The 12,589-nt window shown below is 43.2% G+C and overlaps 2 protein-coding genes across 2 annotated transcripts; one reads left to right on the top strand and one right to left on the bottom strand.

The window, feature by feature from the left end:
• Positions 1-1,076: 1,076 nt before the first annotated feature.
• ALG2 (ALG2 alpha-1,3/1,6-mannosyltransferase) lies at positions 1,077-4,993 on the bottom strand. The gene is made up of 2 exons (XM_045563973.1): positions 4,586-4,993; positions 1,077-2,584 (listed from the first exon to the last, which is right to left on the bottom strand). Exons 1-2 carry the CDS (start codon positions 4,949-4,951, stop codon positions 1,682-1,684), a joined length of 1,269 nt encoding a protein of 422 aa, XP_045419929.1. The 5' UTR covers positions 4,952-4,993; the 3' UTR covers positions 1,077-1,681.
• A 332-nt stretch (positions 4,994-5,325) lies between these two features.
• On the top strand, positions 5,326-12,250 carry SEC61B (SEC61 translocon subunit beta). The gene is made up of 4 exons (XM_045563974.1): positions 5,326-5,438; positions 5,604-5,701; positions 10,182-10,283; positions 11,973-12,250. Exons 1-4 carry the CDS (start codon positions 5,436-5,438, stop codon positions 12,058-12,060), a joined length of 291 nt encoding a protein of 96 aa, XP_045419930.1. The 5' UTR covers positions 5,326-5,435; the 3' UTR covers positions 12,061-12,250.
• Positions 12,251-12,589: the final 339 nt, after the last annotated feature.

The raw sequence follows: 12,589 nt of genomic DNA, 5'->3' as shown, positions 1-12,589 counted from the left end.
CACATGCTAAATTATAAACTGAAATTTCATTCTCTAAAGCTGTGGTCCCCAACCCCTGGGCTGTGGACCAGTACCACGTGGCCTGTTAGGGACTGGGCCACAGAGCTCCATCATCCCCTGCCACGTCCATGGAAAAATTGTCTTCCATGAAACTTAGGAAGGGGGACTGGGCCCGTACAGCACAAAGGAATATTTATAGCCATTCCCCATTGCTCCACACCCTGCTTACTCACCACCCTGCCTCACCAACGATTCTGTGGGAAAAATTGTCTTCCATGAAACTGGTCCATGGTGCCAAAAAGGTTGGGGACCGCTGCTCTAAAGAACCCTAAAAGGAAAACACGGTAGTGTAGCATGTCCCCACATGGAACTAATGCAGTAATTTGCAATGTCCCAAAATTGCAAAACAGTAATAGCTAACATTTATATACTATGTGCCAAGTACTGTTTTAAGCACTTGACATATATTATCACAATGTGTCCTAACCACCCTATAAGGAAAGAAGAAGAATACAATTATCCCACTTTACAGATGAAGACGACAAGACGCAGAGATTAGTTTACCCAAGATCATATAGGCTGTTAGGCTCTCAAGTCTGTGCCCTTAGTTAATCAAGGTGGAGCCTTTGGCTAGTGATCTTTACTATTTTTTTAAAAATGAACTTAGCTTTAAAGGTACATTTAAAACTACTTTATTACTGATACTTAGGCTAACACGTAATAAGGAACTATAAGACTCATCAATGTCAGGAAAGAGCTAGAGTATACGGAAGAGGAAGATTAGTTCTAGTTTGGGAGGTAGCCAGAGGGTCAAGGAAAGTGTCACAGCAGTGGCATTTGAGCCAGGCCTTGAAGGATAAAAAACATTTGTGTCCTATACTCAGTAGGAGCTTAGTCAAGACAACACAAATATTAACAAAACTGATGACCCAGATGACATTATTAACAAGATGTACACTGCATGTGTGACAATATTCCCTCTTCATTTTAATACCCACTTTATTTTTCTGACTTCAGGTTTGGCTGTCCTATCTATGTTCCTAACAATACCAAAATAGATCATGGAGACCAAAATCTAATATTTTTTTTGTCTCTTTCTATGATAAACATGTTTTATTGTTATATGCCAGCGTACAAAAATACAATAAATCATTCTTTGAAAAAGAAAATACAGCTCTCTTGCTATGGATCCAGGCAAAGATATGACTAACAAAAATTTCCTAACAGATGACAGTGAACACTTCAGTGGGTTGATTCTGGGAACTACAGTAACCCTGTTCTTGTTACGCTATGAAGCCACATTAATCAACTTTCATAACGACACATTTAAACTCTCAAAACCAATTAAGGCACAAGATCATTCAAAATTTACAGGCAGAGGAATAACAATGGAGAGAAAATATAATTAAAATACTCTGCTGGACATAGAATTGTACCGTATTTATAACTTAACACTGGTAAGACTTGGACTGATTACAGCATAAAAGATACTGTTTTCCTGAAAAAGCAGACAGGGAGGTATGGTATATAGGAAGTTGGCTCAGATTCAAGACTTAAGTTTATTTTTTTTAAAAAAATCTCTTCTGCACTAGATTCTAGGTTTTTTGGTTTCAAAACAGGGTTTACAATCTATAAAAATGACATTAATGAATGTAGTATAAACACCTTAAAAGGAATCTGATTATACTAGCAGTTTGGTGACATAATGGTAGAGCTGTTCTGTAAATGCTTCAGGGGAAAACTTTTCCTTCACCCTGGCTCTTCCAGCCAGGCCCATTGTGGCTTTTAAGGAAGGTTCACGAATGAACTTTTCTATTGCTTCTGAGAAGTGCAATGGGTCAGGATCACACAGAAACCCTGTGACGCTGTGGACGATGGACTCTAAGGGCCCACCTGAATTAACAGCAATGACTGGGCACTGCATGTACATGGCCTCCAGAGGGACGATGCCAAAGTGCTCATTGCTCGGTGTGTAAAGCACACATGTGCAGCCATGGAGGAGTGAGATTTTCTGTTTGTCTGAGAAAGACCTCAAGAAGGTCACATACTGGTCAAGGTCAGACTGTTGGACCATTTTCTTCAACTCCTGATAGTGTTCCACATTCTCTAGGACTCTCTCATCATAACCACCTGCCATGATCAGATGAACCCTCTCCCAATCTTGGGATGTCAGTCTTCCACGCAGTTGCACTAGGGCTTCCAGTGCCAAAGTCAGATTTTTCTTCCTTTCATATCTGTTGATGGAGAGGAACAGAAATTTTTTCCCCTTGGGGACTAGGTCATCAAGCTTTTCAGGAACAGCTGAATCAAAGCTGGTGACATTCAGAGATGGGTAGAGGACGTCAGGGTCTATGTGAGACAGGGACTTGAATGTTTCCTTAAAAACAGCAGCTGTGAAATGGCTGTTGACCAAGATGCAGTCTGCCATGCCTGTGGTGTATTCCTCTATCCAGTCAATAGGGGTCCTATATAGCCGTTTAAGAAAAGAATCTCTCTTAGTGAGAAGCAGATCTGGGAAGTGACAGTAAAACAGGATCTTCTTACGCCGTCTGGCCAGCCTGAACACGGGGATACAGGCAGACACCTAGCCAAAGCAAAAATTAACAGTAGATAAAGTGACTTGTGAACTGAACTTCAAGGCAACCAAAAGCACAGACACCCACCCTGTCTACTTGTTTATGGGCTCCTCAGGGACAATGTCTGATTCTGCCTTGTTCCCCCAGACTCTCACCCATGCAATGCCTGTGTATAGAAGGTTGGTAGGTGTTTGCTAGATGTGTGCTAAACATTTAAAGCTTCAAGTCCAGTGGTTTCCTCTTGTACAGTGCTGTCCAATACAAACAAATAAAAATCCAGTAACATTAAAAATAAGGGTGAAATTAATTTTAATCCATTTTATCTACATCATTATCATTTCAAAATGTAATCAATACTAAAAGATATTAATATTCTTTTTTTCACATTAAGTCTTCAAAATCATGTTTGTATTTTATACTTGAGCAGATCTCAGTTCAGACTAGCCACACATCAAGTGCTCAACAGCCACATGTGGCTAGTGGCTACCATACTGGACAGATGTAGCTTCAGGATCTTTCGCCTAAGGAACTGAAATGAATGAACTATAGTAGGTTTAGAGCACAAGCTTTGGAGTCAAGATTGGCAGGGTTTGAATTTCAGCTCTCTTTGATCAAGTAATTTACCCCATTCTGGGCCCCAGTTTCCTCTTCCGCAACATGGTGACAATTATAGTTCAAAAAAACCCATATAATTATAATTATTAAATGCACTGATGTATGTAAAATGCCTGGAGTTTAGCACATAAATACTAACTACAGTCATGACTGAGCATTAAATATTAATACACGCTGGCATCAACACAGACTTTCTTGTTTGGTAATCCTTACAAGTCACTTAATTCCCAGCTCACTTAATTAACACCTGAAGGTAAGCTTTAAGGATAATATGCAATTTATTCAAAGTGACTTAGTTAAAGCAGCAGATATGGAATTTGAACCCAGGTCTCCCACTTCCAAGCCCAGAATTTTTTTCTCTATCCAGTACAGTCTCACCTGCCTTGTGCTTACTGACACATGCAGGATGTTTGGTAAATGTCCACATTACTTAAAAAGAAAGCTTCCACACAAGCAGAAATGATCAAAAGTAACTTAGGAGTCATAATTAAAGAAACACAAATACAAATGTGATGCCATTTCCATCTATCATTTTAGCAAAGATTAAAATGGTTGATAATATCCATTGGGACAAGAGCCTGGAGTAACAGGCTCTATCATACTTTGCGGGAATGTAAAGTGACATAACCTCTTTGGAAGGCAAATTTGGCAATAGCTATTGACATTTTAAAATGAATAACTCTTGGACTCACTGACTTTAGGAATTTACTCAAAGGACATGTTTGCAAAAGTACAAAAAAAATGAAGTACAAGGATTTTCATCATAATGCTAATCTAGTCACAAAAAACTGGTTGCAACATTAGTGTCCTTTAATAAAAAAATGTTTAAACCATGGCACATTTAAACAAAACTGGATTTTCCGGCCACAATAAAGAATGAAGTGAGTCTCTAATATTGATATATAAGGATGTCCCAAATAGAAATTTTTGCTGGAAAAAAGCAAGGTGCCCAATAGCAGGTATTCATAATCCCAATTATAAACAAATAAGATGACACACCTACAAAGACATACACATATGCTTGTGCAGGGAGAACACACCAGTTACTCAGAATTAAAAGGGGACCGAAGCTGACTTCGAACGCTAGTGTTTCTTCGAGCGAGCCCTAAGGCCTATCTGCTTCAGAATCACCGGGAAGACGCAGTTCAAAATGCAGATTTTTTGGCCCCACCTCCAGGCTCCAGGATAAAAACTTCTTGGGGGGGGGGCGGGCTTTAATGTGCAGCTTTAGCGGGTCCACGCTAAAGTTAGGGAACCACAGGCTTGCTCCCAGCCCTGACTTCTCCAGGTCAGTTCCGATCTTTCTGAACCGCAAACGGGAGCGGTCCTCCCTCAGAGGTCATGCCTGCGGCGCACCCTGCACAGTGAGGTCTGCACTCCCCCAGCCGCCTCACCTGGTCGCACACGACCACGTCGAACTCCTCGTCCGCGAGGAACAGCACGTAAAGCGCCAGGAAGACCATGCGCACATAGGCGCAGACCGCGGCGCCGCGGCCGCCCCAGCCCAGGCCGCGCGGGAGCCAGTCCCCGGCGCAGCGCACTGGCAGCTCGCGGCTCTCGGCGAAGCAGTGGCTCGGGTCATAGTGCGCTGTCCAGATCGTCACGCTACATCCGCGCGCCTGCAGCGCCAGTGCCGCGTCCAGCACCAGCCGCTCGGCGCCGCCCACGCCCAGGTCCGGGTGCAGGAACAGCACTGACGGGTTGGTAACCGGGTCCCGGTCCCGGTCTCGGTCCCGGTCCCGCTTCCGCTTCTCCGCCATGGCCTGGGAGCCGCGCCTGCGCCCAGCGCGCTGGGGGGGGGGGGGCGCGGGGGGGGGCGGGGGCTTCCGCGCAAGCTCCGCCCCCGGCTCCCAGCGGGCCACTGCGGGCTGACTCCGCCCGCCGTGCGTGCGTCCGCTAGGCCACATCAGCGCAAATCTGTGGGCGCCCAGTAACTGCCGGAGAAAATTTCTTGTCTGACTCTGGTTATATCCTCTCTTTGGTAGGGCTTGGACTCTATGAAGGACGATGTGATCCAAACGAAGGAGATGGGAGGTCTGTGCTTCCCACACAGCAGCTAACCAAGTAGCCTACGGCAGAATATCTACAGGCATATTGTGGGACAACCCAGGGGTCCCTGGAGTCAGCGAGGACCCGGCCTCTGGGGGCGGGGCCTGAGCTGGTTTCTGCGGCTGTCAGTGCTTTAGAGGCTCCGAAACTTTGTGGCGGTCCACTTCACTGCCCTGCCACCCTCCAGTCTCCACCATGGTATGGCGGCCCCAGCCTCCCCTCCTTGCTCCTCGCCTCTGCCAGGCGCCCTTCTTCCCTCGCCTTCCCCAGCTTCCCGTGCGGGTGCCGGACTCGGCCGTCAGGGCTGGGGTTTGGGGTAGGCCCGTGGGGCTCACCCGTTTTTCTCCTTGTCTTCCTCTACAGCCCGGTCCGACCCCCAGTGGCACTAACGTGGGTTCTTCAGGGCGCTCTCCCAGCAAAGCAGTGGCCGCCCGGGCTGCAGGATCCACTGTCCGGCAAAGGTAAAGATCCCTGCCCCCCTTTGGCTGCGGACTCGGAGAGAAGGATCACAAGATTTCACTCGTTCTGGGGAGGAGACCCTAGTGTATTAATAAGATTCACAAGGGGCCGGGCGCGGTGGCTGACGCTTGTAATCCTAGCGCTTTGGGAGGCCAGAGAGAATGGATTGCTTAAGGTCAGGAGTTTAACATCAGCCTGAGCAAGAGCGAGACCCTGTCTTTATGAAAAAATGGAAAAATTAGCTGGGCGTGGTGCAGGCCTATAATCCCAGCTACTGGGGGGGCGGGGGGCGGCTGAAGCAGGAGGATCGCTTGAGCCCAGGAGTTTGAGGTTGATGACGCCACTGCACTCTATCTGGGACAACAGAGTAAGACCCTGTCCACCCGCCAAAAAAAAAAAAAAGGATTCACAAGGGCAAAATGAGCTTCTGGTGACGTGGCCGTGGCAGTAAAGACTTTTTGGAAGAAAGGCGACATTTTCTTCTTGTTGCTTGGGTTCGGGCACCACTCTTAAAAAAGGAAAGTTAACAAACTGGAATAAGGTCAGAGACAACTTTGGTACAACTGATGTCATTAAACTAACGTCTCTAGACGTGAGCTTTGCACTTATATTTCCATCTGGAGGCCCCAAGCACAATCTAACATACCTGTGGGACACAAAACTAAGTCTCCTTCACTCTAATTCCCAGCTCCCCTGCTCCCAGTTATATCTCCTTACTTCCATATAGCACTACTGTACACTCCTTCACCCAGAGTCAGAAATTTCAGCGTCATCTTGGATTTTGCTTATGTGCTCTCTCTATCCAGTCATATGCCGGACTTTAAATTCTACACAAAAACCTTCTCATTAGTTCTTTCCTACTCCGTTTCTGTTACCTCAGCTTTATCCTCAACCACTCATCTACTTCTGCATTTGCTATCTAATTTTTCTCTCAAGGTCATTTCCATTTCAATCTATCTTTCATTCTGCTGTTACTCTCCTGTTTAGTTTTTCTATTACTTTCTTGTTGCTAAACTTTAAAAAAAAAAAAAAGAGGGCTCAGGATGGAATACCAAAGCTTTTGGTGGTCCTTTCAGGCTAACCTCTCTCTTCCCTCTCTCCTGTGATCTAGCAACAATGATCTTATTACTGTTTTCTGAACTCACTAACTTTCTCCCCTACCTAAAGACAGTTTTCTATTTATTTTCTAAGACTAAGCTCAGGGGTGATTTCCTCTTGAGGACTTCTCTGACTTTGCAAACAGCAGGAGTTAATAGACCTGTCAGAAATGGTAAGATTATCCTTAACACTTGTGAGTTCCCTGTCACTGAGATGTTTAAGAGAAGTGTATCGTCAAGCTGTGGTTTAGGTTATATGGACTTGGAGTGCTGTCCCATTCCCACCCTAGACACCAAAGAGTCTTCGTGCAGGGATGGCAAACATGTCCTGTGGGTACGGTGGGAAATGGGTCTGGTTAATGAGAATTGGTAGTACTGAGGCAGGGAAGTTTGGCCATCTGAGAATTCCTAAAGAAAAGAAAAAAGAAAAAGCACATATTTATCAAATGTAAATATAATAATGAAATAACTTATTTAATAATAAAAGTGAAATACATAAGGCACAAGTGAAATGGAGAACTTCAAACATTTGAGGACAGATGCAGCTTTTAAAGTTGTGGGTACTGATGCCATCTTTTAGGACTCAGTATCATGGAGCCAGTGTAACTAGACAGGCCATGGTTGTATGTATTGAAAAATCTGACAGTGTTTCCTTCTAGAATTTTGGCAGTGGTTAAGTAGTATTTCACAAGTGTAATGTAATAAGTATTAGTCATCAAAGAATATATCTTTGTTTGTAAGTCTTTGAGAAAACATCAAAGCTAATAGTTAATAACAATGCTTTGGATTATGTAGTCTGCAGATTTGCATTCTTCATGCATTCGTCATGGTCAGTGAGGTAATAGAGTCAATACCATTGGAGAAGATACAATGTGGGATTTAAGGTCAGGCTGGGGTTGGAGTCCTTGCTCTGCTAAATACAATGTACAAGGAAGTTGTTTTGAGGATGAAAAGGAGCTTTGTAAACTGTAAAGCTGTGAAGTGCTTACATGGTATTCTAGCAGGATTAATGGGAATTAGGGATATCAAGGTGGTGGAATAGCCAGGGATGTTAGGACAGTCATCATATAGTTATTGAGGGTCTACTACATGCCCAGTGGTGTTTCAGCTCTGAGGATATATCTGTGAACAAAATAGGCAGGGTTTGCCCTCGTGCCCCTTAAACTCCCGTGTGGAAGACCATAAGCAAGGAAAATAAGTAAATGTAAAAGAAAAATGAAGCTGGGTGGGGTGTAGAGAGCAGGGGGGATAGGGTGAGGATAGGTTGTTATTTTACATAAGGTGTTCAGAGTAGGTGACATTTGATTAGAGACTTGAGAGACGCAAGAACACAAATCATGCAGTGATGTGGGGAGGAATAGGCTTCCTATGCAGAAGGAATGGTTAAGTGTAAAGATTCTGAGGTCAATGAGCTTGGCTTCAAGGAAAAGCCAAAGGTCATGACGTTAGAACAAAGTATGTAAGCAGTTAGTTACGAAAACCATTGTGTTGAGACAGAGGAAGAGGGCAGGTATACCGTGGCCTGAAAGAAAGGGCAAAATAGATCCCAAATAGAAATTCGAGAGATTAAAATGGGCTCTATTAACCTTTACCTAGCTGCCTCTAGGGAATGGGAGGTATTTTTAGTACATTTTGGTATTTCTTGGGGGGCCCTGGTTTTCAAATCCTCTGCTATGTCCCACGTGCCAGCAGAAGTAAGAAATCTTGAAAGAGGCCAGCCCGATACTTCTGGGACTCCTGTAATTCCAGGAGACTTTGAAGTCAGGAACTGAAGGTGGGAGAATGTGGAATAGTAGAAAGTGTATGAGTCCAAGTCCTGCCTCAGCACATGACTTAGTATGTCCACACTGGGTTTATCTTCTAGGTCAAGTTCCTTTTTATGAGCAAGGAGAAAACTTGCAGGTACCTACCCCACAGATTAAATGATATGTATCTGTGTGTGTGAAAGCTTTTCTAAGTGCATGAATTACTGTGTAAATCCCTATACAGTTATGTTTGCTATTTACAATCAGCTTTCCCATAGAAACAGTCATACAGTAAAGTTATAAGTTCCCATGCTACCATGTAGCCCGTAATTCATGTGTCTGAAATGTAATCCTTTTAGTACAATTGACCCAATTCATTGACACTGATTGCTTTCAAAGTTCTGGCATGAACACTGCTCTTTCTGCTGGAATGCCAACTGGAGCCAAGAAGCTGTAGACTGTGCTTCCTTCATTCAGAGTGTGATGTAAAGGCCATGGCTGGGTGAGGTGGGCACTAGGACCAGAGTTGGGAGGAAAGCAAGAGGAGATGGTGAGGATAGGGTTTTCGCTTCCGTTTCTTTCCTGTATGCCCTTTTCTTTTTCAAAATCCCAGAATCAGCAACTCACAGATATTGGAATGGGGTTTGATTAATAGTGGGAACATCTTTCCTCCCCACCTAGGACTTCTGAGTTGGTAATACGTGGGCTGAAGATTGCTTCTTACTTCTCTCGCCACTTACTACTTCCCCATGTCATACCACTCTAGCAATGGGGTGAGATGAGCAGCCAGGATTGGGGAAATACTGAGTGGGAGGATAGTTGCTGAGTGGGGTTCCCCAGTGACCAAGGGCTTCTCTGTTCCTGGTCAACAGAGTAAGTGCTGTTAGGCTGCTTCTGTTCGCCAGGGTTACCTGTATCATAGAGCTCATCTCATGAGCCTTGATCCCCTTGTGAGGGACAAGTTCTGATTGAGTGTTCTCTGCATTTTTTCAAATCCTACCTCTCTCTGCAAGATCTATGGTCACTATGTCAAATAGTGAAAACAGATTGCAAAGTAATTTTTAGTATAAGTGTATATTAGGACCTGGGTACAATTAAAGCTTAAAGTTTTCTTTTTTTGTCTCTTTTGCAGTTTAATACAGTAATTTTAAAGCGCATCTTTTAAAGTAGTTATTTTCAGATCAGATCATATGGATTCAGGGCATTTTTACACAGGGTTTACTACTTGGCTTCACTAAAATACACGTGAAGAGAAAATGAAATGCACCGTCCAAATGAAGTGGCCGGATGTTGTGGGCAGGTGGGTGGGCTCTGGGTTCAGAATAGGTCCACATCCTAGCTTGGCCACTTGCAGGCTGTGTGGTCTTAGGCACTTTGCTTAACCTTTTCTGAGACTAATTTTCCTACTTTGTAAAATGGAAATAGTAACTGCTTTTCAGGATTGTTGTATGCATTGGCATCTGGCACGTGCTTATCATGGTTATGATCAGAGGAATAAAAGCAGGAATTTGGGTGGGTACTAGCAAAGAAAAAGTTTTTGCTTTCTATTGGTTCTTTATAGTATAGTGGTAACGTATGTTATAATGCTATTGTAAGGATTTCTGAAAACGGGCCATTTGTAACATTTTCCTCTTCTACAGAAAAAATGCCAGCTGTGGAACAAGGAGCGCGGGCCGCACGACCTCGGCAGGCACCGGGGGCATGTGGCGGTTCTACACAGAAGATTCACCTGGGCTCAAAGTGTAAGTCTTGGGAACAGACTTGTGTTTCTGTCCAGTGTCAACAGAGCGGCAGCAGTGCTTTCTGTCTCTACCACTAGTAGTCCTTTCTGTGGTGAGATTTATGGTACACAGCAGCTTCATTTGTACCGGGTGGGCTGAATTTGGTATGCCCATTAATCAACCAATAAGATGGGGTAGGGCCTGGAATGACATCTCTTCATGGAGTGAGGGAAAGAAAGGGAAGATCTTCATGTAGCCATGTCAGAGTAAATGATGGGAACAGAGACAACTGGAGGGAAAACTGCTTAATTAGAAGAAATTGCTCTTCATTTGGTGGTCTTGCCTCACACTGAGAAATAGGAGTAATCATTTGAATAGGATTTGGGTGATTTTTCAAAGTTCTCCTGGAGGCATAAGCTGATATTATTACAACCTAATGGAAGTTTTTCCATTAGGCTGTGTTACCAAAAGTTCCTTGCCTCCTCACCTTTGCAGGGTGGTGAGTAGACCCGGGAGGTTGAACATACTACTTTCCAAGTTTTTAGGCCTGAGAGTGTTCATGAGGTGATGGGAAATGGGCATCCAGGGGACCCCTGTCCCCATGCCTTGCTCACCTCATTTGCCAGTGTTTCTGGTACTGTGTGGCAGACCTCATCCCACAGGTTGCTGATCGGAGTAGGCTCCAGAACACCACTGCTTACAGCTGTTTCCTGACTTAACCCAGTGCATAAGGAATTATTTGGAATAACAACAGCAACTCTCATTTGCATAGCACTTGGTGCTTTGTAAAGACCTTTCAATGTCTAGTTTTTAGTTTGATCTGCCTAGCAGTCCTGTGAGGTGAGAGATGTTACCATTTTGCAGATGAAGAACTCATGTTCAGAGAAGCAAACTGACACGCTTGAAGCCAAACAGCAATAGATGGAACCAGATATTCTGACTGTTCAATCCCATACTCTTTCCATACTGTCTGTCTGGTAGAAAAGAGACAAAATTGAGTTAATGTGGATTAGTTTAATTAATTTGACCAGCAGCTTGACTTGGATCACAAATTTAGCCTATGAAGGCTTCCCTGGAATTCTTGAGATTTGGTTTTGTTTATTGATTGATTTTTTTTCTATTATATTGGAGACTTGTATGATAAGGTAAGAATGTATTTAGGAAGTAATTCATGGGGTTGGGCATATGTGAGTTGGTGGCGTTCTGACTGCCAACCTTTTGGTCTTTGTTAGATGTCATTTTTCTAAATATTACAGAGAGCAAATTTGAAGCACCTCATTCTTTAGGGGACTCATTTTAAACCCTTCTCAAGAAGGTTGTCTTTAAATAAATCTTAATTTGAAAAAAAATAGTTTGGTAATTGGATCATTTACACTTAAAGAGCTTAAGACATTTTTCTTCTTTTTGTTTTAGAAAATATCAAATATATGAAATTAGCGAGACCAGTGTCTCTAAGACATCAGATTGTTCATTGCATTTGTATATATTTTGGTATGTTTTACTGAAAGATAACTGCAGTGCTGTCATCTCCACACCTTCAAAATATCCACAGTAATAATTTTGGGACTATTTTAAAATGATATAAATTATGTTCCTGGGTGACTCTTAAGTGCTTCTCCCCTCGACCCTACCCTTCCCCTAGGAAATCTTTAGTGTTAAAAATATAATATTATTACTAAGAGTAAGCGTGCTTTCTTTTCTTATTTCTAGTGGCCCTGTTCCAGTATTGGTTATGAGTCTTCTGTTCATCGCTTCTGTATTTATGTTGCACATTTGGGGCAAGTACACTCGTTCATAGATTCAGTTACATCCATCTGTCATTTGAAGAAGAAGGAAAAAACCCAACATATCTTGGACCAAAAGTATAGTGATTTTCTGTTCATGAGAAGGAAATTTTCTGTAAGCTTACTGTTTACAGGGGACTTAAGAGGAGATGATTTTGAGGAATTGGTTTTTTTCTATGGCTAATAAACTTTTTAATTCATTTATACCGAGTCTGATTTCTTATGCCTCATTGCTAGGGCATTTAGCCTTTCTGCCTTTAAATTTACAAGTAACTATTAATATGTAGAAAATAAGTCTTATGGTGATTATGTTCTTTGTTGGCTTGATAGTTCCTTATTTGACCATGTGGTCATTCAAATCTAAGGTACTGTAATTGGCGTTGGCTTGTTTTTGTCTAGGTGTTTCTGTCCTGGTGATTGTCATTTTGGTTGTTCCGCAGTTATCAGGGAGTGTGCCTGAGACTCCATCAAGCAGATCTGTGTCCAAAGGCAGCAGGCACCAGGGGAATAGTCAGAGACACCAGAAATCTTGGATGAAATGTT

The sequence above is a fragment of the Lemur catta genome, chromosome 10 (assembly GCF_020740605.2).
Source record: "Lemur catta isolate mLemCat1 chromosome 10, mLemCat1.pri, whole genome shotgun sequence".
In the NCBI taxonomy this organism is placed as follows: Eukaryota; Metazoa; Chordata; class Mammalia; order Primates; family Lemuridae; genus Lemur; species Lemur catta.
Note: the sequence above shows the minus strand (reverse complement) of the source record. Positions and strands in the feature narration are given on the sequence as shown.